Source organism: Mustela nigripes, chromosome 1, assembly GCF_022355385.1.
Source record: "Mustela nigripes isolate SB6536 chromosome 1, MUSNIG.SB6536, whole genome shotgun sequence".
In the NCBI taxonomy this organism is placed as follows: domain Eukaryota; kingdom Metazoa; phylum Chordata; class Mammalia; order Carnivora; family Mustelidae; genus Mustela; species Mustela nigripes.
The window spans coordinates 199,349,023-199,374,811 of NC_081557.1; the positions used below are offsets into that span (position 1 = coordinate 199,349,023).

General features: G+C 44.0%; 1 protein-coding gene across 2 annotated transcripts in view; it reads right to left on the minus strand.

The window, feature by feature from the left end:
* The window catches only part of MAML3 (mastermind like transcriptional coactivator 3), a 404,537-nt gene extending 381,687 nt beyond the window's left edge, over window positions 1–22,850 (minus strand). For both annotated transcript variants that reach the window (XM_059378561.1, XM_059378555.1), the window contains exon 1: window positions 22,371–22,850. In XM_059378561.1, the coding sequence (XP_059234544.1) occupies window positions 22,371–22,841 (471 nt within the window). In that variant the 5' untranslated portion in view covers window positions 22,842–22,850. The remainder of the gene's footprint in view (window positions 1–22,370) is intronic.
* Between the last annotated feature and the right edge of the window lie 2,939 nt (window positions 22,851–25,789).

The window sequence follows — 25,789 nt, forward strand, 5'->3', positions numbered from 1 at the left end:
AAATGGCCCCCAGCAACCCAGAAATACCACCCTGTCCTTCAAGGGCAAGGCAGGGTGGAGAGAACCAGTCAAGGAAAACGTGGTAAAAAGCAGCACCTGGGTGTGGACCTTTACGAGCTCCCTTCAACCATGCTCCACCAACACAGGTAAACCGTCTTCCAAAGTCCTAAATCCAGGACCGACACTTAGAAGCAATTAGACACAGTGGTTAGTCACACACCCTCTGGAGCAATATTGTCTGGGTTTGAGTCCCTGTTCTACCACGCATTAACCTTGGCACGTAATCAAAACTCTCTGGGACTCAGTAGCCTCATCTTTTAAATGGAACCAATAATTACAACAGCCTCATAGGATGGCTATGGAAATTGAAAGAGCTGATAACACATAAAGCATTTAAAACAGGGTCTGGCACTCGGGAAATATGAGATGTTACTACTGCTACTTTTTATAGGGATAGGATCATAGGAGCCCCCTTCCGGGCCATGGCAAATTCTGGAAGCCACAAAGATGCCTTTTAAAGGAACACCTTAGAAGCATACACATCCGACTCTGAGGTAAAACCAAAATTCAGGCAAATTTCTAAACACGTACACCTGGGGCACCTGGGTGGCTCAGGTCTCCTTCAGCTCAGGTCCAATCCCAGGGTCCCGGGATCGAGCCCCAAGTCAGGCTTCTTGCTCAGCGGGGAGTGTGCTTCTCCTTCTCCCCCTCCCACCTACTAATGCTCTCGCTCTCTCAAATAAATGAAGTCTTAAAAATAAAATTAAATTAAAAATAAACACATACACCCCAACTCTGACACACACCTTCTCTCTCTGAATGAGAAAGCTATTTTTCATCGAATTCAGGTAAAACTGATTTTGACTGCAGCACACATTTTTCAAAAGGTGAAGGCAAAAGAAAGGGTAGATTTATCCTTAATAATTTCCCCTGGCCCTCTGGAAAGACAGGCTGGGTCTTTGTCTGCTGAAGAGCTAAAACAATTAGAAAGGAAGAGGAGAACAGGAGGAATTTTCAGGCGGAGGCCCAACCAGCATGGCAACCTAAGGAGCCAAAGCCTGAGTGGTCATCTACAAAGGAAACACCTGAATGCGTGCTACCCATTCTAGTGAATCTACAGGGGAAGAGACGACATCAGTAAGAAGTCCAAGCAGGTGTTAGGTAAAGCACAGACACAAGGGAGAGAAACGTTCACTTAGAAAAAATCTTTTATCTGCAAACGTAAAGCCAAGCAGGTAGGTTGTTTTTGTTGTTTTGGGGTTTGGCTTGGTTAATTGTGGCAGGAGACAAAAGCGCATCAGTACATCCCAGCAACAGAACCCCTGGGTAGTCCCCAGGCCAACAGCAAACATTAAACACAACCAAGTTCAGTTGGCTAGTCCTTTAATTTGATTGGAATGACTTTTATCTTTCACCTCGGAGTCATAAAAGAACATAAGTTGTTAGCAAAACAACCCGAAGTTGACTTAAATCTGAGGCCTTCTTCTGTCTTTCCATATGCTTGTCAAAACTATTTCGAGAGAACGAAAGAGAAAACATGCTTGCCCAAAGGGGGCGGACACAGGGGACAGAAAAAAATGGCTAAATGTATAACAATATGCTAGATAGTGTATTACATCTGAAAAGTTTTTGGTTATTTGTCCCGCTTTCATGAGATAATCTCAGCATCCCAAACTTATAAAATTCTTTACTTGGAAAATGTGTCAGTAGACCTACCAGAAAGCTAAACATTCTCAGAACTGAAGAAACAGTATCTATATTTACAAACTATGTTCATATCATTTGCACGTACATCATGAGTCCTAGAAGCTGACCCCTTACTCGTCCTCGCAAATTTATATAATCAAGCACATAATTCCAAAAAAAGAAATTTCAACTAAAAGTGGTGTCAAATTATGTGGAGTTAGTCTACTAGTAAGAAATTGAGAGTCTAAAAAATACTTTTGAGCGTCACTTACACATATCTGTTACAAAGGCCTATAAACTGAAGTTTGTGTGATTTTTTAAAACTGATTAAAACCCATGGGATATTATTTGGCCTTCTCGAAGGAAGGGTTTTACTGACAAATCATTAAGAAAAGGTATGAAAAACTATGCCTTGGTCTCACTATTGCTCAGCCGATGGAGATGTGGCAATAGAAAAACAAATGTGGCTCTAACCACCAAGAAAAAAAAGTTGGGTTTTCTAGCCACATTGAAGACGCTAGATCTGAAATTCAGGAATAATACCGTAATTAATAAGGACATGATGAGAGAGTCAGCCAATATTACAGTTCGGGTCCATGCAAGAAACACTTTTTGAGTTCCTCTTATCAGTCAATCCCAATCTTTGCTTTCCAGGATCTCATCACGCAGCGTTGGCCATTCACCCACCAGGCAACTTGAGACAACTGTTTCATCATCCATGGGCCTGGAGAGCATGGCGAGGGAAGGAGAGGCCCGGGGTTCCACACAAAAGTGACTGGCAGAGTCATGTCTTGCTGACTTGCCTAATTTTACATATGTTATTTTCAAGCAGGGCACGTGCATATACAGATTAAATTTATAAACTATAATCCCCTAGACAAAACCCTCCAGTCATTTCCCGTGAGGGCCAAGTTCTTTTTTGTTTCTGGTCTGGTGGAGGCCTCTAGATGGCCAGAAAGAAGGAAGCAGCTATTCCTAGGACTTATGGGTGTACCAACATGACTACCCAAAGTTACTAAAAACTGGCATTTCATAAATGTTTCCTTCCTACTGTAAAGTGTCCTTACAGATCAATTGAATCAAATGTGAGCTCTGTGGCCCTAAGAGATTAAGTGACTTGTTTAAGGTCACACAGTTTGTTGTGGCAAAGCCTGACCCCATCTTCATTTCCTGGTTTCCAATATAATGTCCTTTGAATTAGACCAAACTGCAACCCAACCATGGGGTTGAGACCCAGAGACCGAAATGACTGTTGGCATATTTGTCGTACGACTGTTGGCATATTTGATAATCCGAATGTCTGCTTGTGAAACAGATTATACGGCCATCCAGACAAAGTCACTGGCCTGGCGTTGATTTAGCGTGGGAAGCCTACAGAACAGGCTGGGAGAGAAATGGGGCAGACCCCCAAAGCAGCAGGCCTCCCCTCATATCAGAGGTTGGAGTATTCACTTGCTTACGGCACCCGGGGAGCACAGGGTAGATCTTTCATCAGGGGAAGAAGGGGATTCCCCAAGAAAGGGATTAAAGGAAGCAGATCCCTCCAGGGGAGGCCTTTACTTCTGTCACAGAACCACAAGCTGCTTCTGCTCAAAAAGGATTTGGTACCAAGGCAGAAGGCTGCTCAGAATTTGTGCAGAACCACAAAGATGCTTCAGTAGGTAACAACAGGAAGGAGAGTCAGAATGAACTTTCCACGAGCCGTCTCCAAGAAAAGTGGAAGAACCTTCCCTCTCACTATTTAGAAACACCAGCAGCAGGTGCTACAGGGGGGCCTGCACCAAGAGAACCACTGCCGCTCTTCTCAGGCCTGTCCACAGCTCTCACTGACACGCGTGCTTCCCTAATAACAAGCTTAGGAATGGAGAATGGGAGGAGAGGCACACACTCTGTGAATGCCTGTACTCCCCTGCCCCTCTTTCCTCGAAGAATAGACTTCATCAAGCACGAAGCTCAGCAAAAACTGAAAAGAGAGAAGTTCTTAATAATGTATTGACACTTGCCACAAAGCCTGGCCTATCTCAACAAGGCTCTTTGCTTTCACGTCTACCTGGTCTCTCATCGGGTCGGACAAAAAGAGGAAAAACAAAGATGACTTCCAGATAACTATGCCTCTCACAGCTGTGCAGTCAAGAGAGGGAAAAACACCTTTTATAACTTCCTCTGGCACTTGCTGAAAACTCTGGACTTTGGGGAGGCTATTAGAAAAAGGTTAAATATGAGACTAGATAATGATATACCAAGGGACTCACGTCAGGGCTGTTTGAACACCACTCAGAAGCAATTGCTGTTGAGAGCTGGCGACCACTTTAAAGGGTTCTGGAAGAAGGCGAAGTCTGCAAGTAAATGCTCCAGGGTGCCCCTGGGAGGAGCAGGATAAAGACTCTGGATTTTGCACAAGCATCCGTGAAAACATTTATTCTCCATTCTTTCATTCAAAGATGACGAGGTATCCACATCTAGTAATTATTTCCTATCAGTGGCATATTCTCTTGCATTGTTCTTTATGTAAGTTTATTTTCACGAAGACATGACTTCACATACACAGTAGTACCTTCCTCCTTTCTCTCACTGTGAGCTAAAGGGCCCCTGGTCTCCATCTTATACTTCCCTATTTCATTTACTTTCAACAAATCTGTCTGCCAGTTATCTCACATTATTGTATCAATGAGCATTTTACTTCAAAATCCTATGTGTGTAACTTACCCCTTTCTGTCCCTAAAACTTGGCCAGTTACCATCCCCCTTATAAAATTTGTGATGTTACCCAAAGCACTTTGGGCTATCAATTCCAGGGTTATGAACCATCAGCCACTGAAGCTACCTGATTGGCTCCCTGCCCCCTGGTGCTTTAAAATGATAACTAGGCAGTATATAATTACATGGTCTCCAGAAGATACTTATAATTGAATCACAGGGCATTTTGTGAATGTTTGGGACAGCGATTAGAGGACCACAAAGTGATAGTATTTCTAACTCTCACCAGCTAGAATGTAAATGAAGCACCCTAAAATTCAATTAGAAGAGTCCTTTAGGTATTAAATAATTATAATATGAATCACATTAGGGGGCAAGGTTTTTTTTTTTTTTTTAATTGAACTGTCCCCATAACCCCCAAAGATCATATTTCCTAATAGTTTGCACAACAACACAGCTGGATTTTCAGATTTATGGTTCTTCATCCAACTGAAAGAGCTGTTACCCAAGGTAGAACATACGTATGCAAGAGTCTGTTCCTGCTTTTGCTCTGTTCCCTCCTTATCTGGTGACCTCTTAAGTGAGCTGGGTCTCACAGTCACCCCACTTCTCCCAGAAACATGCTACATAATTAGAATATCTAATATTATGATGCAAAAATAAAATAGCTATAAAGATATTTACAAAGCTAACAGAAACAGGGCTATTCATCTTTGCAAACTTTCACCCATTCTGAATACCCAGGAATGAAGGTCTCATTTCTCCCCCTCACCTTTCCCCTCTCTCCAGCTCTCCCTCCTAGCTCTCTTTCCGATTCTCAACCATTCCTTCCATCCTCAGTACCTGCCTTCCCTCAGGGCAGGTTGTGACAGTCTGTAGTAAAGCCTCCAGGAGCGATTGTAGCTGGTCCCTAGTGCTCAGGGCAAGGATATGAGAAAGCGTCAAAAGTAGATCTTTTTCAGTCATTATCTTTCTGCTTCCATTTCTTAAAGGAAGAGAAGGTAAATATTGTTCCTCTCACTCAGGAAACTCCGGGAAAGTAAAAACAGAAAAACACTTCTCCCCTGACTGATTTTTGTAAACACACCATCAAGGGAAGGCTGAAAGGATGGTCACGCGGTGAAGTTGCTCCTACAACCAACCCAGCAAGTCAAACAGAAAACAGGGCCCTCATCATTCTTCTGGATGCTCTGAATCACACCCAGGGCACAGGCAGGAACTCTCCTGACCCCGGAAGGCTCCAGCAAAAGCACAGATGCACCTACAGCAGATTGGTAACCCAACTATTCGCCTCCACTTAAAAAACATTTTTTTCAAGGCCAGCGATCAAAATGTAAAACTAAGGCCTGAAAAAATATCAGTTCCCCCAGCAGGGCCCCAGTGTTAAAATATAATGTCTGATTAGTGATTAGTAGAACATCACAGAAATAAATATACATATACATGCATATGTATATTTTTCCAGTAGATTTGGCCTTGTAATGACATTTGCTCATGAGAAAAAGAAATTTACTCATCCCAACAACAGAACACTTACCTAAGGGTGTCCTACCAAAAAAATAAATAAATAAAAAGGTCCCCTAAAGACCAAGAATATAGTGACATTTGGTGCTCTTCAATCAGAGGATCAACACCATCGGTTTCCTCCTTTTAGCTCCTGAAATAAAAATATTCTCATGCACGGAGCACAATAGCACGGGCTACAGCCCTTCCTCATGGAGTGTGATTCTCTCTGAGAATCGCCTTCTGCTATGTTTGCAGGAACCACTCTCCCAGGACTGTAGAGCCCTTCTGGATCTTTCCTTGCACCTCAGAGTCAAGAGCAAAGAAGCCAGAATGGATGACCACGACCACACAGAGGTTGAGTCATAAAGGGTTCGCGATGATGGCGCTACTGTGGTCAACGTGGAGCTCAGTCACAGGGCAGCCACGGAGACCCCTCCAGAGGAAAGTGGAGTTAATTAGTCTTTTTATGCACACACACATGCCAGCTTCACACATTTAAAAAATAGACCCATGCTAAGCAAAGGGCCTATTTTAGCACTGTCTTGTAAAAACTAGATAGACGGGTACTCTCTCTCCTTTCTAGCAGTCACACGAGCCCTAACATACTTTCTGGCTTTTGCTAGTCTAGCCTGAAGAATGAAGAGGTAAGATGCAAAGTGCCTCTGAAAAGCACTAAAACAAAACACAACAATTTTCACTTTCACACGAAGCACCGCACACCAGTGAATCAATGCATCTAAAATTAATTGGCATTCCTGTATAAAATTTTCCTTTTGTAACATAGCCACTGGGCTACTATGGAAAAAGATCCTAATTTATACCGGCTGAACAAATGATTTGATTAGTGACCAAAGTAAGGAGGCGTGAATGCTCTCCAAGCATGAGCTTTTCCGCATGGCCTGAGTCAGCCACCGTACAGTAAGCCTGGCGTGGTGCCAAGCGCCCTCCTGCCAACGAGACTAGAAGTTTTTGAAGAGCTACCACAGATCCAATGTTGGGAGAGTCCCCCAAACAAAAGGCGGCCACCGAGTTCAACAACTGGCTTGCAATGGCACCATATGTTCCGCAATATTGTCCTGCTGCAACACTGGGGTCTGTCTTCAGTGTTCCCGGGTGCTGCACAGCTGTCGGCCCATGAGCTGTTTTATCATTATTTTCACTGTTTTATTACTTTTCTGGGAATTCAAATCAGTGTAACCGCGCCTGATGCACTGGGTGAAAAATGGTGTCTCCCTCCCCCTCCTCCTTCAACCTAATGAATTGCCTTTTTTCACATCAAAGAGTAATGAGCACCAAACCACATAATATTTATTCATGGAACGAAAGACTTAGGAATGGAGAGGGTGGGGGAAGCAGGAGCAACTCCTGAGTGTGGAGAGCGGAAAAGCTGGACATTTTAAAGGAGCTCCTCACTGTGATTCCCGGTGACACTGGGTTCAATTTATAGGGAAATCCAAAGCTTTCAGCTCTCCCCATTCTTTCCCTTGGAGCCTTCCATCAAGCCAGACCCTGATCAATGCTTAGAGACCCCGCTGCTGAGAGCTGACAGTAACCAAACATAACTCATCTTGTAGACTTGACAGTGAACTGTCTAAACCTTTTCTTTCTCAGTGGACCTCCCCTAAAAAGCCTTTTCTCTCTCTTACGAGCATTAAGCGAGTATATCTAAGAACATTCAGGATAGATATCCTTTTACCCCCAGTATCATCACGGCCTCTATTGTGGAAGAGCGCCTGATCTGGCCCAGGGAAGAAGAGCCCTTGAAATAATGGCACTACTGGAGTCTTCCTCGCCTCAGATGACATGAATTTTCCCCTCCTCCCTTTCCGTGTTAGTCTCTCACACTCTGTCTTCAAGTCTTCTTTTTAATCCAGAAAACAGAAAATAATGTACAACAGTAGGAATAACTTAATCCAACCCACGGTTAAGCTTCCATATAGACATTGAGACAACTTAATTGTCCCCTTTACAAAGGATCCCCAAATTGGGAGGGGCAGAATGGACTATGAAGTCAAGTTAATGTTAAATGAGCCATGTTTCTTGAAGGCTTCCCTGAATACATGAGCCACGAAAGTGAAAGGAAAACTGTTCTTTAAGGTAAGATAGCTATTAAACAAAGGTTCCTCAAAAACAATCCACACTCACGCTAAGAAAGAGATTAAAGGTAAAGGGCATGCAAACCACGTGAAATTTTTAACACCACTGACTGAGCTGCTGTTTTTTCCTCACATTTTATTACTTTATTACTTTCTCCATTTAAACACTCTATTTGCAGGATTAAAAAAAGATTTATTTAAACTATGAAAAATTATTTAAATTTTTAAAAATCTCAAAATAACTCATTTCTTCCTCTAACCTGTGCCACCCAAATGGTTGTGAATTTTAACAATGCAGAATTTCTTATCTAGATAATTTCCCTTAAGCCCAGAAATGGAATCCATTTCTGAAGCACCCCTCTTGTTTCTTCCTCTTACAGTCTCATTTTTGTAAGTCTGTCAAAGCTAATTATCTCTCTCCTCAAATTTATGGCTCTTCAGTGTATCATAAACACATACATTACGAAAAGTTGAAGAAACAAGTGAAGTGTGCATTACAGTGTGAAGAAAAAGACAGACATAAATAATTATTCAAAGTATCCACTCTTCATTAATAAAGAGAATGGCATTAGAAAGTGTGGATGAAAATACCGAAGCCAGCTAATCCCCCCTTCCTCTCCCATATATGGTTGTCCCCACCCCCTAAGCCAATACCAGAAACTCCCACACCACCCGTTTAGGATAAAGAGGGAAGCAAAATTCTCAGGTTTGCAATCCTCTGACATTCCAGACCACAGATAAACATGAAGTCTACCAAACCAGTACCACAGACCACCTGTGCCTCAAAGGGAACAAAGGCACAAGACACAATTCTCACAAGCGCACAGTGTCATTAAGCGCCCTTACTTGACACTACTGTTCTGTATTTCTGAGTGTTCTAATTCCAATCTGAGACCACAACTTAAAGTTAATAAAAGGCTCCTGAATGATTCCTATCAATCCTTACAACCTAAGAACAGGATCAAACACTGAAAAAGCAACAGCCCATTTGAATTTCAAAAGCTTAGTGCCAGACATCCCCCATCCTCAAACCACAGTTTATCCTACTTGGTCACCTCAACGTTATCACTACGTGTTCCCAGTTCAGTGTGGGCTCCAGACATGTTCCCCTCCAGCACATAACAACCACAACCTGCCAAAAATACTTTCTGAGTATGGCCAATTACTGTGGTAACAAACAAGTTCTTCGAATATTCCTTCAATAAGTTCTGAGAATTCAGCAGCGCGAAATCCAAATCTAAAATCATCGCTTCCATACTTCACTGAAGAAAATGAACGTGTTTTTAAGAATCCAAGAGCAGCTGCAAACCGTTGAGGAATTCCTAGTTAAACTGCAAAATGCGCTTTCAACCATTTAGGCACAACATCTAAACTGAGAAAGTTGCTTCTTTATATAAACCACCTCTGTTTACCAAACATGAGAACCTCCCAGGAAAGGGCCAGGGCAGGATGTCAGTGGCAGGGGAATGTTGCAATCCACGAGGTGCCGACGTGCACACTCCACTGTGAGGAAATACCTTAAGTGATTAAAGATAAACACCACCTGCCTGCTTTGCCGAGACACCCATTGCTGTAGCTGCACACTCTTCTCTGGGATGAAGGGGCGGGAGGGACAGGGGGGACGCAGGGAGAGAGGATGGACTGAAATACCACAGTGGATTAGAACTGGGACAATGGGAGCCCAGAACAGAAGATAGGAAGAGGCAAAGGGAATGTTATGTTTCATCCCGCTGGGAACTCTGGCATTATTATCACTTACACATTCTGAAGTTAAAACCCAAGAATAAGCTATTACAAGAGTTTTATCTCTTTTCCTTTCCTTAGCATCCAGAAAATTTTGCTGAGTTCTGACATGTCCACTTTCTTCACATTAATGTGAACGTTGACCCCTGACACTCCTATTTAGAATTTATATCGTAAGTTACAAAGAGAGTTATTGAACTCTCTTTAAATAACAAATGAAACTCAAAAGGTCTGACATTCTTTTTGTAAGATATGTTTTAAAAAAAACTCCACAGTGAGGTAAGACTTGACTGTAGTCATTTCTTTCCTATTACAAATAATCTCTTGACCATTTCAACCGGAAATAAGAAAATGCTTTCCAGAGGAATTAGAAATTAGAAGTTTATTACAACATAGGTGTGATCTCAACAGCCTTTGAAAAAGAGGTTTTATCTAATAATAAAATCAGATAGCTAAGAACATAATCAATATTCAAAACATAACCATTTACCTATCTACATCAAATAAAGGTAAATGTTATACTTGGTGCAAAATGCAAGGTTTGTTCACCTTGTGCATAGGTGAACGTCATTCCTGAAAGAAAACATTCTAGTACTAGAAATAAAAGAAACAGATCCAGGAATATTCAAAAGCAAACATAAAAAAAGTAGGATGACACTCCTCAGAAGGACAGAAGACTAGCAAAACTAAACTTGACTGTCAGCAGCAAAAGTGAAAGGTTGAAATTTTATTGACTGACCCGAGTAGCAACATTAAGGAACTCCTAAGTTTCTCATATTGGAAGGTCTGGTTAGAAGATTAGGAGCAAGATTCCTATATTGCATACATGGCTAACTCATGTGATTTAAGCTGTTCAAACAGAAGCTATCTATGGGTCTTTAGGCTGAAGCCCCTTTCTTCCAAAGTCTGCACCCAGCACATGGCTACATTAACTTGTCTGGCCACAGGTTTTGGGGGGAGGGGGGTTTCTCACCAAGGTGGTAGGTGGGTCAGCTTAATGGTAGAAAATGCTAATCAACATGTACGTCAAACTTGAAACAGAATGCCTAGTGGATCAGAATCCCTTGGTAGAGAATGACATATAAAGTTTAGATCCCCAATCACTTATATTCCTACCCTGGATTTATTTCTGTGGTTCAAGTAATTGCCATCTACATCCTGCACAAGCTTCCAGGTCCTATGCCCTATGACAAAGGTTGAAACATGAGGTAATGATTTAAAAAAGAAAGAAAAAAAGAAAAGAAAGAAAGAAAGAAAGAAAGAAAAAAGAAGGGACACTCAGGCTAGAGGTATATGAGGCCAGGGGATAGCAGCAAAGCAGGAATCCTCATGATCAAATAGTAGGGCCAGGCCAGGACCAGCCCCCTGCGAGACACCACGTATCTTAATTCTAGCTCCTGTTCAAACTGATCCTATAACCTAAAGGAAAGTCAAGTAGGTAAGGACCGTCCCTTGGCAGAGCGTAGTTATTTTAAAAATCCAGCTGTTCGCACAACCTTTTCAAGAAAGAACACTTCAGGCAAGTGAAGGCAGAATTATGTTGCAGCCGAGAACCCCAATTCTGGAGCCAAACTGCTCCTGCTCTATGAAAACACAGACTCTCGTTATTAGGCTGCCGGCACAGGGCAGCCACTATGCCAGAGGTAAATCAAAATGACCAAGAGCTCCAATCAAGGGCAGGTTCAGACCATTGCAGCACACGTGTATAATGAAAACTGATAGGACTTCTCACTATCCAAACAGACGCTCTAAGGCGACTGCCGAGGCAAGTCCATTTTGATGCATTTTCTACAGTTGGCCAGGACAGCAGGTGGTTATTACCATGTTACACAGATGACTGGATTAGTCAGGGTAATTTAACCTGTAGGAAGTGGCAACTCACAGACCTGAGATTTTTATGACCCCTCAAACCTGCCCCCACTGCCTCCCCAGGGAGCACAGCACCAACTGAAACACATTTTCCAAGTAAAGCCACACAGGTCTGTGAAACACAAAGCTCAGGAAAGGTAAAGAGAACTATGGTCTCGTTCAAGAAAGTGAATTTCCCACTTTCACAGCATGAGCAGGTACCCGTTAATTAGACTCCTACTAACTTGCTTTTTTAGGACCAGATGAAAAGAACGAAAGTCATTCCTATAAGACATGTTGCCAAATACACAACCTTTAAAAACCAACAATGTTCACCCTAGACTGCAAAGACCAACACCAGTTACTAGAATTGACTTTTTTTTTGAAGCTGTATTTTTAAGGAAACGCAATTATCATTTGCTCTAAATTGGGTTATAATAAGATTCAGGTGCTATATTAAACCATATTAGATTAAGAGATTTTTTTTTTGGTCAACCTTTTCTGTTTATACATATTACGTATATAGCAAGAAACCCAAATCTGTGCTACAGAAATGCTCACATATGTATAAGGAATATATGAATAAGGATGTTCATTGCTGTAATGTTTAATTGGCAGAAATTGAGAAACTACAAGAGTGTCTATCGACAGAAGATCATTTAATAAATTATGGAACATCTGTATTATGGAATTCTATATAACAGTTAAAAAGAATGAATTGAGGATCTACATGTAATGACTTGGACAGGTCTCCAAAATATATTATGTGGAAAAAGTCAATCTCAGAACCATATGTACGATTCCATTTGTGTAGAAAAAGCTACCATGTGATGAGGTACAATATATAGTATATATGTAACTGAACAGAAGAAGGTCTGGAAAGAGATACTATAAATCGTGGCAACTTCTGAGAAGGGGGTAACATGAAAGAGAAGAATTAAGTCACTTTTTTTTTTTAAGATTTTATTTATTTATTTGACAGAGATCACAAGTAGGCAGAGAGGCAGTCAGAGAGAGGAGGAAGCAGGCTCCCTACTGAGCAGAGAGCCCGATGTGGGGCTCTATCCCAGGACCCTGGGATCATGACCTGAGCTGAAGGCAGAGGCTTTGACCCACTGAACCACCCAGGCGCCCCGAATTAAGTCACTTCTTAAAACTACTTTGATTTAGCAATTTATTCAACAAATATTTTGAGTTCCTCCTATGTACAGTAGGTCTTTTTCTGATATGAAGATAAAGAAAGAGATAACATCTCTGTCCTCAGTAACTCACATTTTATTTCTATATTGTTTAAACATTTTATGATTTTTAAAAAGATGTCATGGAGCGCCTGGGTGGTGCAGTTGGTTAAGTGCCTGACTCTTAGTTTCGGCTCTGGTCATGATCTCAGGGTCATGAGATGAAGCCGTCCATCAGGCTCCACGCGCATCACATCTGCTTAAGATTCTCTCTCTCTCTCTCTGTTCCTCTACCACGTGCCCATGCATGTTATCTCTCTCTCAAATAAATAAATCTTAAAAAACAAAACAAACAAACAAACAAAAAATGATGCCCTAACCCCTTCTCCAACACTTAGCTAACTGAACAACTTGTGCTAGAACATTTTCACTCATCAAGATTGCTCATTTCATCTTTGAACAGGTTTAATTTTCATATAACTGTGTTTTTTTTTTAAATATTAAACCAAACCTGACTCTTAATAACCACCAACCACTGATCCTAACTGTATCCCCCTGAGGCCGTAAAGAGCATATCTAATCCTTTCTTCACTTGACAGCCCTTCAAATATTTTAAGAAAGCAATCATACTCTCTAAATCAGACTGAACACCGCCAGGTCTTACAACTGGTTTTCATACGACACGGTTCCACGTCCTTGCACCTTCCTGCCTGCTTCATTCTAAATGTTCTCTTCTTTGTCTAATCTCCTCTAAAAGCTTTAAGTCAAGCCGTGATCATGGTGCTACAAGTGTCGCCTAGTCAAAAAAAAAAGGAAAGAAAGATGATCACCTGCCTCATTTTCAACGACCGACCTCAATCTTACTCTCCACCACACCTACGAATCCTCTCCTCCTACAAAGAGGTTTCATTGGAAAAATAACGAAATAAACTTATAGAAAACAATGCACGAAAACCGTAGCCACAGACAGCTTACAAGAAGATACAAAGCATTTAGGGCTCTAGGATTTTCCTAAATGTCAGTTTATTAATGACTTCCATTAACGTGTTCTCATAAAACCACAGAACCATTTCATACAGCTAATCCGAACCAGGAAACCATGGCCTGCAGCGTGCGTCCAGTGACAGCAAGGATGCCCCCTTTACCACGGTATCCCCAGTGCCCAGAAATCGTGTCCAAGATGCAGCTGTTGCCCAGTCCCTAGTCATTAGATGTTGGCTTATGAGTGAGTAAAACAAGCGTCCAACCACTCAACTTTAAGTCTGCACTTGGGCAGAAGGCAAACAATTAAGTGATATGCAAGTCATTCATAAAAATAGGCCTAGCATTGGTAAGTGCCATAAAGTCTTTGAGACTTATATATATATATATATATATAGAGAGAGAGAGAGAGAGAGAGAGAGAGTCATTCGGGCCTAACAACCACTCAGTGAGGTAAAAACAAGTAACTACTGTTCCCTTTATGCCACAAAGTAAGAAGTCAGATGGTCACATGGCCAGGGCAGACATGTGGGACAGTGGTCCTTTAACTCCTTCCAAGATACCCTCTGCCGCACCTCCTCCTTTCTCCACTCCTTAAGTCATAAAAGTGTTTTTGAAAAGCTGTGAGTAAAGCCACACACTGTATTTTCAACATCCTAGGGGAGCTCCTTATTTAAAGCAGGGTTTCTCAACAGCAGCAACACTGATATTTCGGACCAGGTACTGTAGGCACACTGTAAGATATTCAGCTTTATTGCTGGCTTCTAGCCACTGGACAGCAGTAGCATCCCTCCAGTGTGACAACCAAAAATGTCTCCCGATATTGCCAAATGTTCCTGGGGAGAGGAAGGGAGCAAAATCTCCCCTGCCTGAAAATCAATGTTTAAAGGAATCCTGTAAGTAGTACCTCCATCCCGTGGGTAGTTTAATCATTTAAGAACGCATGAAAATATTTAGGAACATGACTTCTTCCATACACAAACAATATTGCTTTAGCTCTTGAAAACATATATATTTGACTTTTCGTAGGGTCTGAAGGCTCAGAAGAGACTACTCGAAGCACACTTTACCTCTGTAAGCTCCCAAGACACCAGGACACTGTCTGCTTACCACCAATAAGCAAAACGGATCACCTCTCTTGTTTCTTCCCCTTGCCATCCCTTCCAGGTGATGCCTCCAAAATCTTCCTCCCCTTTTGCCTCTCCTACCTTAATGCTAGTTCTTATAGCCCTTTCCTACCAGTCCCTTTAGATTCACTCTCAATCATGGAGCTGCTTTCAGCATCTAACAAACAATCAAAGAAAGAAAAATAACCAACCACTGTGAGAATAAAGGGCACTGGCAAAGCTTGTCTTTTAGAGCCCTGCAATCCTTTTGAGTCAGGGTTACAACCCAGGTTGAATCCGCACAAACAGACTCCCAGCACTTCAACCTTTTCCTTTGCAGGGAAAGGAGCCTCTGTCTAGGCATCAGTTTTCTGGAGGTGTCGAAAGATGTTGTGAGCGGGGAGAAGAGATATACAGCCCTGTCTCCTAATAGCGTCTTCACATGTGCAAGTAATCGTGGAGACGGCTGAGGCCTGAAGGGTCCACAACATGAAACATTACACAACCGGATTCTACCCAACAGGGTAGAGATGTACAGAATTAGAAAGCAAATTCTGGAGGTTGTTGGTTAAAAAATTTAAGATTTCACTCCAGTTTTCTACAGTGGTTAAGCCATTCATTGCTAAGGAGGATACGCGTTATAGCTATTTGTAATTTAAAAGATTCTACTTTAGCATAAAGGTCATTCCAACCGATGGGAGGTCCAATGTAATTAAAAAGAAGCGTCTAAATTATTCTTAAGGAATCACTTTTCTTTTGTCAGAGGAAGTACTACAAGCCTTTTGAGATTTTTATTAAATTCCCCCAAGAATATTACGCACAGCTTGCCTTAAAAAACCTGAACCACAGCAGTAATTTCCTTTCTCTATGCATGTGTGCATGTGGCCCTAAGGGAATGCTGTGCTTCTTTTCCAAATGGAGTTTCTTATCCACAACTCAAAAGCTCCTCAATGGTGTAACAGATGGAACAGCCAGGTATACTTAAGGAGGGGGGAAAGGTGTGCCCCCTCTCTGATCCATTAAACGAAACTACGATCTCTGAAGTATTTATCATACAGAAAGCTCTCAACTCCATTCTCTAATTTTATCCAACCCTATTTGTTTAGTTCTTTAAGTCTCCCTAGGTTTAAACAAGAGTTTTGTTTTGCTTTGTTTTAAAGTTAGAAGAATTAGCCAGTTCTCCGTGATAGTTGATTTTCCAGAAGCTACATTTCCAACACACAAACATGAATAATGAATTTTTGGAATGTGTCGGTCTGAAAAGCATGCTGTATTTTTTTATTTAAGATTTTATTTATTTATTTGACACAGAGAGAGAGATCACAAGTAGGCAGAGAAGCAGGCAGAGAGAAAGGGGGAAGTGGACCTTATTTAAAGCAGAGCAGAGAGCCCCAGTGCAGTGATGTGGGCTTGCAGGCTCGCTCCCAGGACCTCAAGACCATGACCTGAGCTGAAGGCAGAGGCTTAACCCCTGAGCCACCCAGGCACTCCAAGCATACTGTGTTTTTAATGAAATTTAATTTGGAGGATCCTATAACTTTGGAGCAGTCACCTGTAAATCAGCTTTGCTAATAATAATAATAATAATAATAATAATAATAACAGAAACCAATGTCAACTTAATTTGAAACAACAGGAAAGTAAAGCATATTATTTTACTTAAAATGTCATGAGAAGAGGACATAACTCAGCCCAAAGCTGTTGAGAATTTACTGGCATCAAGCCTAATGCTGATTAAAAAACAAACAAACAAATAAAAACTGGTTGTCCCCCTTAAACCTAGCTAGAATAAATCTGAAAAACCTACAATGTATATACTCATTCTTGGACGCAAGAGTGTGATTTAGCATTTTAACCTCTACAAAGCACTATGAACTATGAAGCAATACTGCTGAAAAAATGAACTGATATTTTAAAATTCAGCCTATTCTCCATTATTTGTGCTAACGAGTAAATGGTATACAAAATCAAATCCATAATTAATCCAAAATAACTGGCATCTTCCCCAGTAGTTTCATTAGTTATGAGAGGAGGAAGCACTGAAATTAAATTTCTCTTCTTATTGCTTCTTCCCACTCTTTGGTAAAGGTGCTAAAGGTCAGTGAAAAGACCAAAAGGCTGGCAGCAGGAGGGGAAGAAAAACAAAGCAAGCAGCTACGGGGTCTGAAAACTGGATAAACAGCCTCTGATTAATAGAGTGAAAAAATGCAAAGCTATTTGGGAAAGTTAAAAGGCAGAGATTATAAAAATCATGGGATTGAGTTTTAAGTATGTTCCTCGTTATGAGATTTTGATGTCTGGTTGATTTCCCATTTCTCTATAATGAGTAATGTGGAAAAGATGACAGAATTTAGCCATCCTAAACTCAAGAACACAGTACGAAACTGTTAATTAACAAACACAGAGCACTAATCACAAATAAAATTCCATGCTATTAAATAACATATAAATACTTCAAATGTGTCCAAGAATTACTATGTGATGTGCAAAATGGTTTATTATACTGGATTCCTTGAATGGCAGCAGCACTAAGATGAGAGAGGGAGAGACACTCTCCCACCATGTCAACCAATGGAAGAGCTCTGTCAGGAAACCTCTCTAATAATAGTTGGCTATTGGTCTCAGATATTTACAAAATGTTTCTATATAACTCTATTTTAATGTTTAAAATCCTCATCTTTCTTCTTACAGAAATGTCAGTAAACCATATACCTGGACTGCTTATTTTCCTCAACCCAGGTAGCACCAAGCTATAAAGGTTCTAAAACTTGCCCTTATAATTCTAATGAGTCAGGATGGAAAGTATCAAATATAGCACCTGCCTGAAAACTCAGCTTTGCTTGGGAAGGAACTCACCCCAAAGAGCATTTCGTAGATTATGATTAATGATTAACTAAATGTGCTTCTACTTTTCTGATCTCTAGCTGCCCAGTACTAAATAAAATGAACCACAACCAAAGAACATAAATAATATAATTAAATACATGCTGGAGCTTTAAAAAAAAAAAATTGCTTCGTAAGAATTAAAAGACAACACTTGTGCAGCACAGAGAAGTTAAATTCCAGAAAGTTTTTCACAAACTTAAGGCACACCCTGTGTAGGTTATGGAAAGCTTTTCAAGAATCAACTGTCAATCCTATCACCCAGGATGGTAGAACAGGGTAAGCCAATGAAAAGGTTTCTCTGAAAGACTTAGACATGGTCTGACATTACAAACCTGCCCAAAACCTGGATACAGAGCCAGTAATTTACCTTCAACAGGATAAGAAATAGGAAACCAGATTCATTTATAAGGAGGTTTAGCACTGGACTAGTATGTTTACATTTCCTGGATCTGTTCCAGAAACATGAGAAAATTTTGGATAGGTTGCTGTTTTCTCCAATCCTCAGAATTATTAAGTTTATTATCAACTGAATTTTATGTGATAACCTCTCAGAGCAAGCAGCACACAGATTTATGCGGTCTGTAAACTCTGTATAAATTAAACACACTTTGAAAGTTATAATGGCACTAACAGAGTGAAAAGGTCATGAAAACACAGGACTGAACCAGGTCAAGTAAGGCTACCACCATTTTGAAATTCTGAAGACTGCATGGTCATGCTTTTTGAAGTGACTGAATGATTAAACCTCTGTCAAGTCAATGTGCTCCTCTCTGAAAATGGATTTATGTCAATTGGAGTTTACCTTGGAATTTTAACCAGGCCTTCAGCTCCAAGTGCAGAGAATGAACAAGGTCTCTTGTTTCCACCAATAATTAAAACTATTTGAAGAAAAGGAAACTTTTCACCTGAGACTCTCTAATAGGTGAAATGAACAGCTCTCACCAACAACTCCTTGAGGGACAAGTGTATATAAACAAAATGCAAGTGTTGGGGGGAATGGGTGATGATCATCCAACTGACTACATGTCCAGAAATTACCTTTCACCTGAGATACTGTAGCTTCAAACCAAGGCCTTTTCCAGCTCCCTGCTCTCCTAACAGGCAGGGCTATTAGGAATCCACACAAAACCTAGGCTCCTTCCAGCAGCTTGGAACCAAGGAAGATTTCTAGTTCACCTCACCCACACTGCCTTTTGTTTGCTTGTTTTTTGTTATTCATGACTATGCTTATAAATGTATAAGAAAAATCAAAAGAGGTAAAGAACTGAGGAGACTGCCTTCTTAACCAAACCAGGCAGAAAGAGAACTAATCAATATTTAGTACTTTGGACATATTGGCCCTAAGAAGATAAACAATAGCAATAAAACAGAAAAGAATCCTACTCATCTTTATTTTTAGCATCACCATTATTATTATTTGGCTCTGCTTGATTATTGCTTTTCTTTGGGATTTCCCAGATAGCCCAATCTGAGAACTAAATGTAATTGTTCTGTGCCCCCACCAGAGCCCCACTATAATCCAGCAGCTAATTCAAGAAAATGAAGATCAACATATTTTTTGTAAAGTCTGCTTCCAAGATTTTATCTCATACCTAGACTAAGTTACAGTACTCTTTCAAGGGACAGACAGTGTGAATTTTTAAACTAGTTATTTTTAAAGAAAAAATAGCTTATCAAGAATGATGTTATTTTCTTTCCTTTTTGTGGTACATAGAATTTACATGCAACTCTTTGCTTAAGAATTAAGTCTGTTTATTTTCATTACACGCATCACACTTACTTCCCACTGATATCAATGGGAGATGTATATGTGAAATACAGCTGAAGCTAGAATATACTGTTCTGTACATTGAGGCATTTACCTCAATTTAATCAATGGGCTAAATTATTGTCACAAAATTGACAGACAAATGCTATTTTTCAGGCAACCATTTTTCAAGTCTGTTGTTAACTTGCTAAGGTGGGATTCACTATGACATTTACAGGTTAAGTCTCCTCCATTCAAGTAAGCATTGTCTTTGCATTTTCAAAAGTAAGCTCTGGCTTGAGCTCGCCACCTCCTTTCAGGTAATGCCAGGATCTTTGATTTCCTTCCACCTGTGGGCGCATTATAACCTGGGGCGCACACCCCGAGTCCTCCCTCTCCCCCTCCGAAGGCCCATAGGGCACCCTCGAGAGAACCTAAATCCAAACACGAAAACTTTCTGGCTGCTACCTCTACTGCTCTCTCCAGCGATCAAAAGCGACTGGGCACCAGAAAGGGCACTGGCTTTTGTTCCAGCGTTGCCCAGCTGGCGAGGTAACGCCACCGCAGTCCTCCATCCCCAAAGGTCGGGAGAAATTGCGTGGTGCTGAGATTCTGGAGCCTCACGGGGGGGGGGGGGGCTATTTTTACGCAATTCGTGCGTGTGGGGTGTACAAACACATGAAAAGAGGGCGTGGAGCTGGCAGGCATGAAATTCTCAGTGCCTTTCAAATTCTACTTCGTCTTAGGTTCACAAAGTGAGTCGCCCGATCTGCGGAAGGGCGCGCGGGGGGCGGGGAGAGGGAAAGCACGCGGACTGGGAGAGAAATAGGTAGGAGAAGGGCACGCGAGCTACAGTCGAGATGCAGCTCTGGCCCCGCCCCCGGGTACAATCAGAAAAGCTACAGTGTGTCCGTGGCTTTCGGCTTCCTGTTTATAAAGCCAGAACCTCCCTCCCCGACTTCGGTGACAGACGCTCTTCCTTAAAACAGAGTCCGCCTCTTCTTTGCGCGCTCGGGACAGGATCCGGGGCCGGAGAGTGTGGGGCGCGCGGGGCTCTGGCTGCCCGGGCGGCCCGGGCGGAGGGGGGCAGGGCCGCGGGGCGCAGCGCCCCTCCCAGCCGGGCGGCCTCCGAGGTAGAGCCGGGCCGCCAGGCGGACAAAGCGCCTCCCGCTCCCTCCCCCACGACCGCGCACCGAGAGGGAGGAGAAGGCGGGCTGGAGGGATGTGGGAGGAGGAAGAGAAGGGGGAGGAGGGAAGGTGCAGCCGGCGGGACTAGGCAGGATCGCGCCGAGGAGGGTGGGGAGAAGGAGGGGCTGGGCGGCCTCCGAGAACTGGGAGGAGGAAAGGATTCTTGAAGCCCAAGATAAACAAATTGTTCCTCTTCACGTGCGGGGTGGGGGGAGGTGGAGAGGGTGGGGAGCCGGCGCTGCGGCCTCTCCTCTCCCCCTCCCCCTCGCCGGCTCTTTGTCACGGAGCGCCGGCCGGAGTGCGGGGCGAAAGCCCGCGGCGGCACCCGCACCACCCGTGGCGCCGAGGACTACCAGACCCCGGGTGTGCGCGATTTATAAACCGCATATGCTGAGGGGCCCGCCCGCGCCGGGCCTTGCGCCGCCGATCGAGGGGCAGCCTGCAAAGGGAACGAGAGCCCGCGCGCCGTGCTGCGCTCCTGGATTCCCACAGCCCGGCCCACCCGGCACACACGCGCAGCCCTAAACCCGGCGGCGCGGTGGGGGAAGGGGCCGCAGACACCTTTCCCAAGCTTCCGGCCTCCCCCCACCCTTCCCCGACCCCAGAAAGGAAAGCAAAAGAACCGGAGAGAGGAGATAAGAGAAAGGATTCTACCCTCAGGGTTAGGGAGTGGGAACTGCCCCTTCCTCTCCGAGAAGTTAAGCCATTGGCTGCTCATCTACCTCGAACCCACCCACCCAGCCATTTAAGCCTCTTTCGCCTGACTGCTACCTTCCACTCCTCCGGGCTTATTAGACCGGCTTGGAAAGTTAGTGGGGAGCGGGGTGGAGGTGGAAGCAGGCTCGGTGCAAGCAAGTTTAGAAGGAGAAGGAAGAATCCCCAACAGGGCTGCGTGGTCGGGACCCTGTGCGCGCGCCGGGGGTGTAGCTCTCCCCTACTACACGCGCCGAGCGGCTTCCCCTCCCCGCACCCCCACCCCGTACCCTCCCAGCCGCTCCACCTGCCGACCAGTCTCGGGGCTCCAGCGGCGAGAGCGCGCACCCGCGCCCCGCATCCGCGCGCGCACTCAGGAACGCGCGCGCAGCCACCCTCGCCCGCTTCTCACTCACTTCAAAGTTCATTCACAAAACTCTCAGACTTTCTCAGCCCAAAGGGGGTGAGCTAGGGAGAGGAGGCGAGAGCCTCTCCCTTCCCCCCACCTCCCCCCAGGGATTGAGGGCCTGGTGCCCGCCCAGAATCTGCGACAAGCATCAATTTCTCCCTGCACCCGGCGGATGTGCTGAGAGGGGTGGGCGAAGGGGGACGGGTCTGGGAAGGCGAAGCTGCACCGCGAGGGGTGGGGTGGGGAGTCGTGAAGAGGAGGAGCGAGGTTTCAACTCTGGGTTCACTCTCAAATCCATATCTGAGAAAGGGAGAGGGGGGGAAACTTTTCCAGTGCCTCACTCCGACGCTCCCCCAGGCTCCCTCCGCCCCTCGCAGTCGTGACTGGCTTCTCCCCTCTCGCCCCCTCTTCCCCAAATCTGACAACCCTGACAGATTAACAGGTAGCGACGACGGCAGCTTTTCCCTCAGAAAAGTTAATGTTAACCCTTCGGTTTCAGCCCATCTCGCCACCGTCTAAATCAGACACCCGTTCCCCCCATGTAAGAAGCTCCACGCCCCCCCACCACCACGCGCGCGCCCCACGCCTGGTGCCAGTGCGCCCTCACCATGATCAGCGTGTGGTTCCTCTGCTCCGCCGAGGCAGCCTCCGCATCTTGCTGGGGTTTGCTCGGGTGCTGCTGCTTGCCCGTGCCGGCGCCCGATTTCTTGGCCCTCTGCTCCAGAGTCCGCTGGTAGAGGCTCACGGTGTCCCGGCGCTCCAGCTCCAGCTGCTCCACCTGAGCCTGCTGATACCTGTTCTCGCAGTTGACGTGGTGCCGCCGGCAGCCCTCGATGCGCTGGCGGAGCCGCTCCACCACGGTGCTGTGCTTGGGGACGGCCGCCGAGCCGCCGCCGGGGCCCCCGGAGCCGCCGCCGCCGCAGCCGGCAGCGGGGTGATTGCTACTCGGAGCAGCGGGAGTACTATTGGGAGTATTATTCACACCGATCCCGGCCCCGCCGAGGCTGCTGTTCAGGCTACTGTTGATGCAAATACTACTGCCATTCGCGGCAGCAGCGGGGGCTGCGAAATCCCCCATCCTGCTCCCCGGGCACACTATTTTGGAAGAACTTTTTTTTATCCACCCCCCTATCAGCCTCCTCCTTGGGTCCAAGAATTAAAATAGTTTAAGTGGAACGCGGGGGAGACGCAAGCACATGGATGGAAACAGCGATCCCGACGGGGCGAAAAAAAAAGGGGGGGGAGAGAGATTTTGGGGTGGGTTTTTTTGTTTCCTTTTTTTAAACTGTAAAGCTCGAGGGGAAAAAAGGGGGGTGTTATCAGAATACCATCAGACACCTATCAACAAAAAGAATCACAACAAACTGAGCCAGCAGCAAATCGGGTTGCAACTCAAGGGGAGATCCGCTCCTCTCCTGCCTTCTTTTTATAATCCATTATTTTCTAATAAATTCCAGGAGATTTCCGGTGGTTGGCAAGCATTTTCTCCCTACGTACCGAAAAATACACCCCATGTACACACACAAGCATATGCCTCCAGTGCGGACACGCGCGACACACACTCACTCCACACCGCATCGGAAAACGGCAAGCTTGCTTATTGCATTTTCCTTCCACAAAAAAGTTTTGGTGTTTATGCCGCCCCGTGTTCTCAAAGTACTTTGGCTGCTCAGTTGCATTTCACAGGAACCTAGATATCGAATCCTCGGGCTGGGGGAAGTAAACACATGGACAGTCCGAGGCGACTGCAAAAGTAGATCGGTGAAGTCCTTTGCAAAACGCCGCGCGGAGAGCAGCCCCTAACGCTCGGCTGGGCTGCCGCTGCCGCCGCTGCTCCTGCCACCATCACAATGATCAACTGCTCGCCGCCGCCGCCGCCGCCGCCGCCGCCACCGCCGCCGCCTCCTCCTCCTCCTCTCGCTCCTCCACCTCCTCCTCCTCCTCCATGCCAGCGGAGTGATATCAGGACGCGCGAGCTCAGTAAACACGGCAGCGGCGGCGGCTGGAGGCCGTGAGACAAGCCGGGGGACCCGGCGCAAAACCCGGCCCGGACTCTCACCCGGCAGGAGCGGGCGCGGCACGCACCGGCACCCGGCTCCCGCCTCCCTCGCCTCGCCCTCCCCGCCCCTCCACGCCCCCAACCTCACTACTACCCTGACAGGAAGCCGAGCTGCCAGAAGAGAGAAAAAGAAAAGATTCTGGGGGATCTCGGGAATGAATCAACTTTTGACCTGTGTGTGTGTGTGTGTGTGTGTGTGTGTGTGCGCGCGCGCGCGCGCACGCGCGCGCCTGTGTCTGTGCGTGTCTGTGTCAGAGAGCGTGTGTGTGTGTGTGTGTGTGTGTACACGCGCGCGCGCGCGCGCGAAGATGGCCGCGTGAACGCGCCTGACTAGATTTCCTTATTCCAAGGAGGCATCATGCATGCCCAAGTTGTTGTTATACATTTATGCATTATATTGCAGAACTGTGCATGACCAGGCAGAAACATTGAAGCTTCACAGCAGTTGTCTCTCATCCCTACCCATGTGGAAAGAAAAAGACAAATGAGTGAATCGTTTTTAGAACCCAGGTAGTAAGTCTTTGCTAGTAATAACCCTGCTTATGGACACTTGTTCAAACTCTAAGCCAGTCTTAACACACAGATGCCGAATTCTGAACAAAAAGAAATAGGCACCAAAAAACTAGGAATTTTATTTAATTCACTGTACATGATTGTTGTTATTAAGGCAATTATTGTTTTACTTACCCTTGGAGAAAATTAAAATAAAGCAAGCAGGGACTTGGAGGTGAGACTAACAGTACATTTTAACAGACTGTTTTGAACACTAGGTGCTAATGACAGCAGTAATTAAGGGTCCTTCGTAAATCAAGTGGAAAGATTGCAGATTTCATGGACTAGAACTATAGGAAAAACACAGCATTTCACAGTTTGTCATGACCAAAACAAAAACAAGCAAAAATAACAGGCTTACCTTATTGCTAGATATATTTCTTTCTGCTTAAGCAAATGCACAATAAGTACAATTAAAATGGAATAACTACCACAGAAAGCAATCTAAACTTTCCTTTATCTTTCCAGATATTGAATATCAAAAACAAAACAAAACTAAGGGTCAAATATAATATCCTTGAGCCTGGACTTAATTGCATATACATAATTTTTTAAGAAATTTAAATGGAGAAACAGGATTTCTGTGATCATCAGTAGTTCAAAATCTTGATTGTGAGCTATTAATAATAAGGCACTTTGTATTATCTCAATAAATCTTATAGAATTAGTTTTTAGGGTAAAAATACACCCCAGTTTTCTAAAATAGCCAGGAATAAAAGAACTTTGGATCTCATGCATTAGTCATGAGATCTGATTTAAACCATCTTCATTTCTTGGCATTGCAGATTAGCATAGGATGCTATTTCTAACCTCATAATGTCAGCAATAAGAAGCTATATTTTTCTTCAATTAATCAGGCCTATATGGTAAACTATATCTGTAACATCCACTGGTTTATATGGTAAAATGGGCAGCAAAATATTGATTGGTGTGGTGTGAGATTACCTTTAAGGAGTGAAACCAATGTGAGAGTATGTTTCGTTGAGGCTGCCATACCATCTCAGAGGGCTACTTAGTTGACATAGAACTTTCTGTATCATAATGGCCCTTCCTTCAAGTCTGTTAGAAAGTTTAACTGAATTAGTTTTATAGCAAAAAGTACATATTCTAAAAACACAGAGAAAATTATTAAGAAAATGACATCACAAAACAGGCTTTGTCTTATTTACATATTAACTAAATAATGTCTCTATTAATTTGGGGAACACATAGCTTCATTGCAGAGAGGAAGCTATGACTCTGCATTCACTCTCTTCTCTCTTCACCACACTTTAATTCTTATTCCTTCCCCCACCAAGCATGTACATCACCCATAGAAGACTAGTAGAGGCAAAAAGTTTGAGGGTCTTGAGTACTGGGTCTTCAGTTCTGAAACCCGAGTTCTAATGCTAGCTTTTTCCTGTGACTCAGCATTT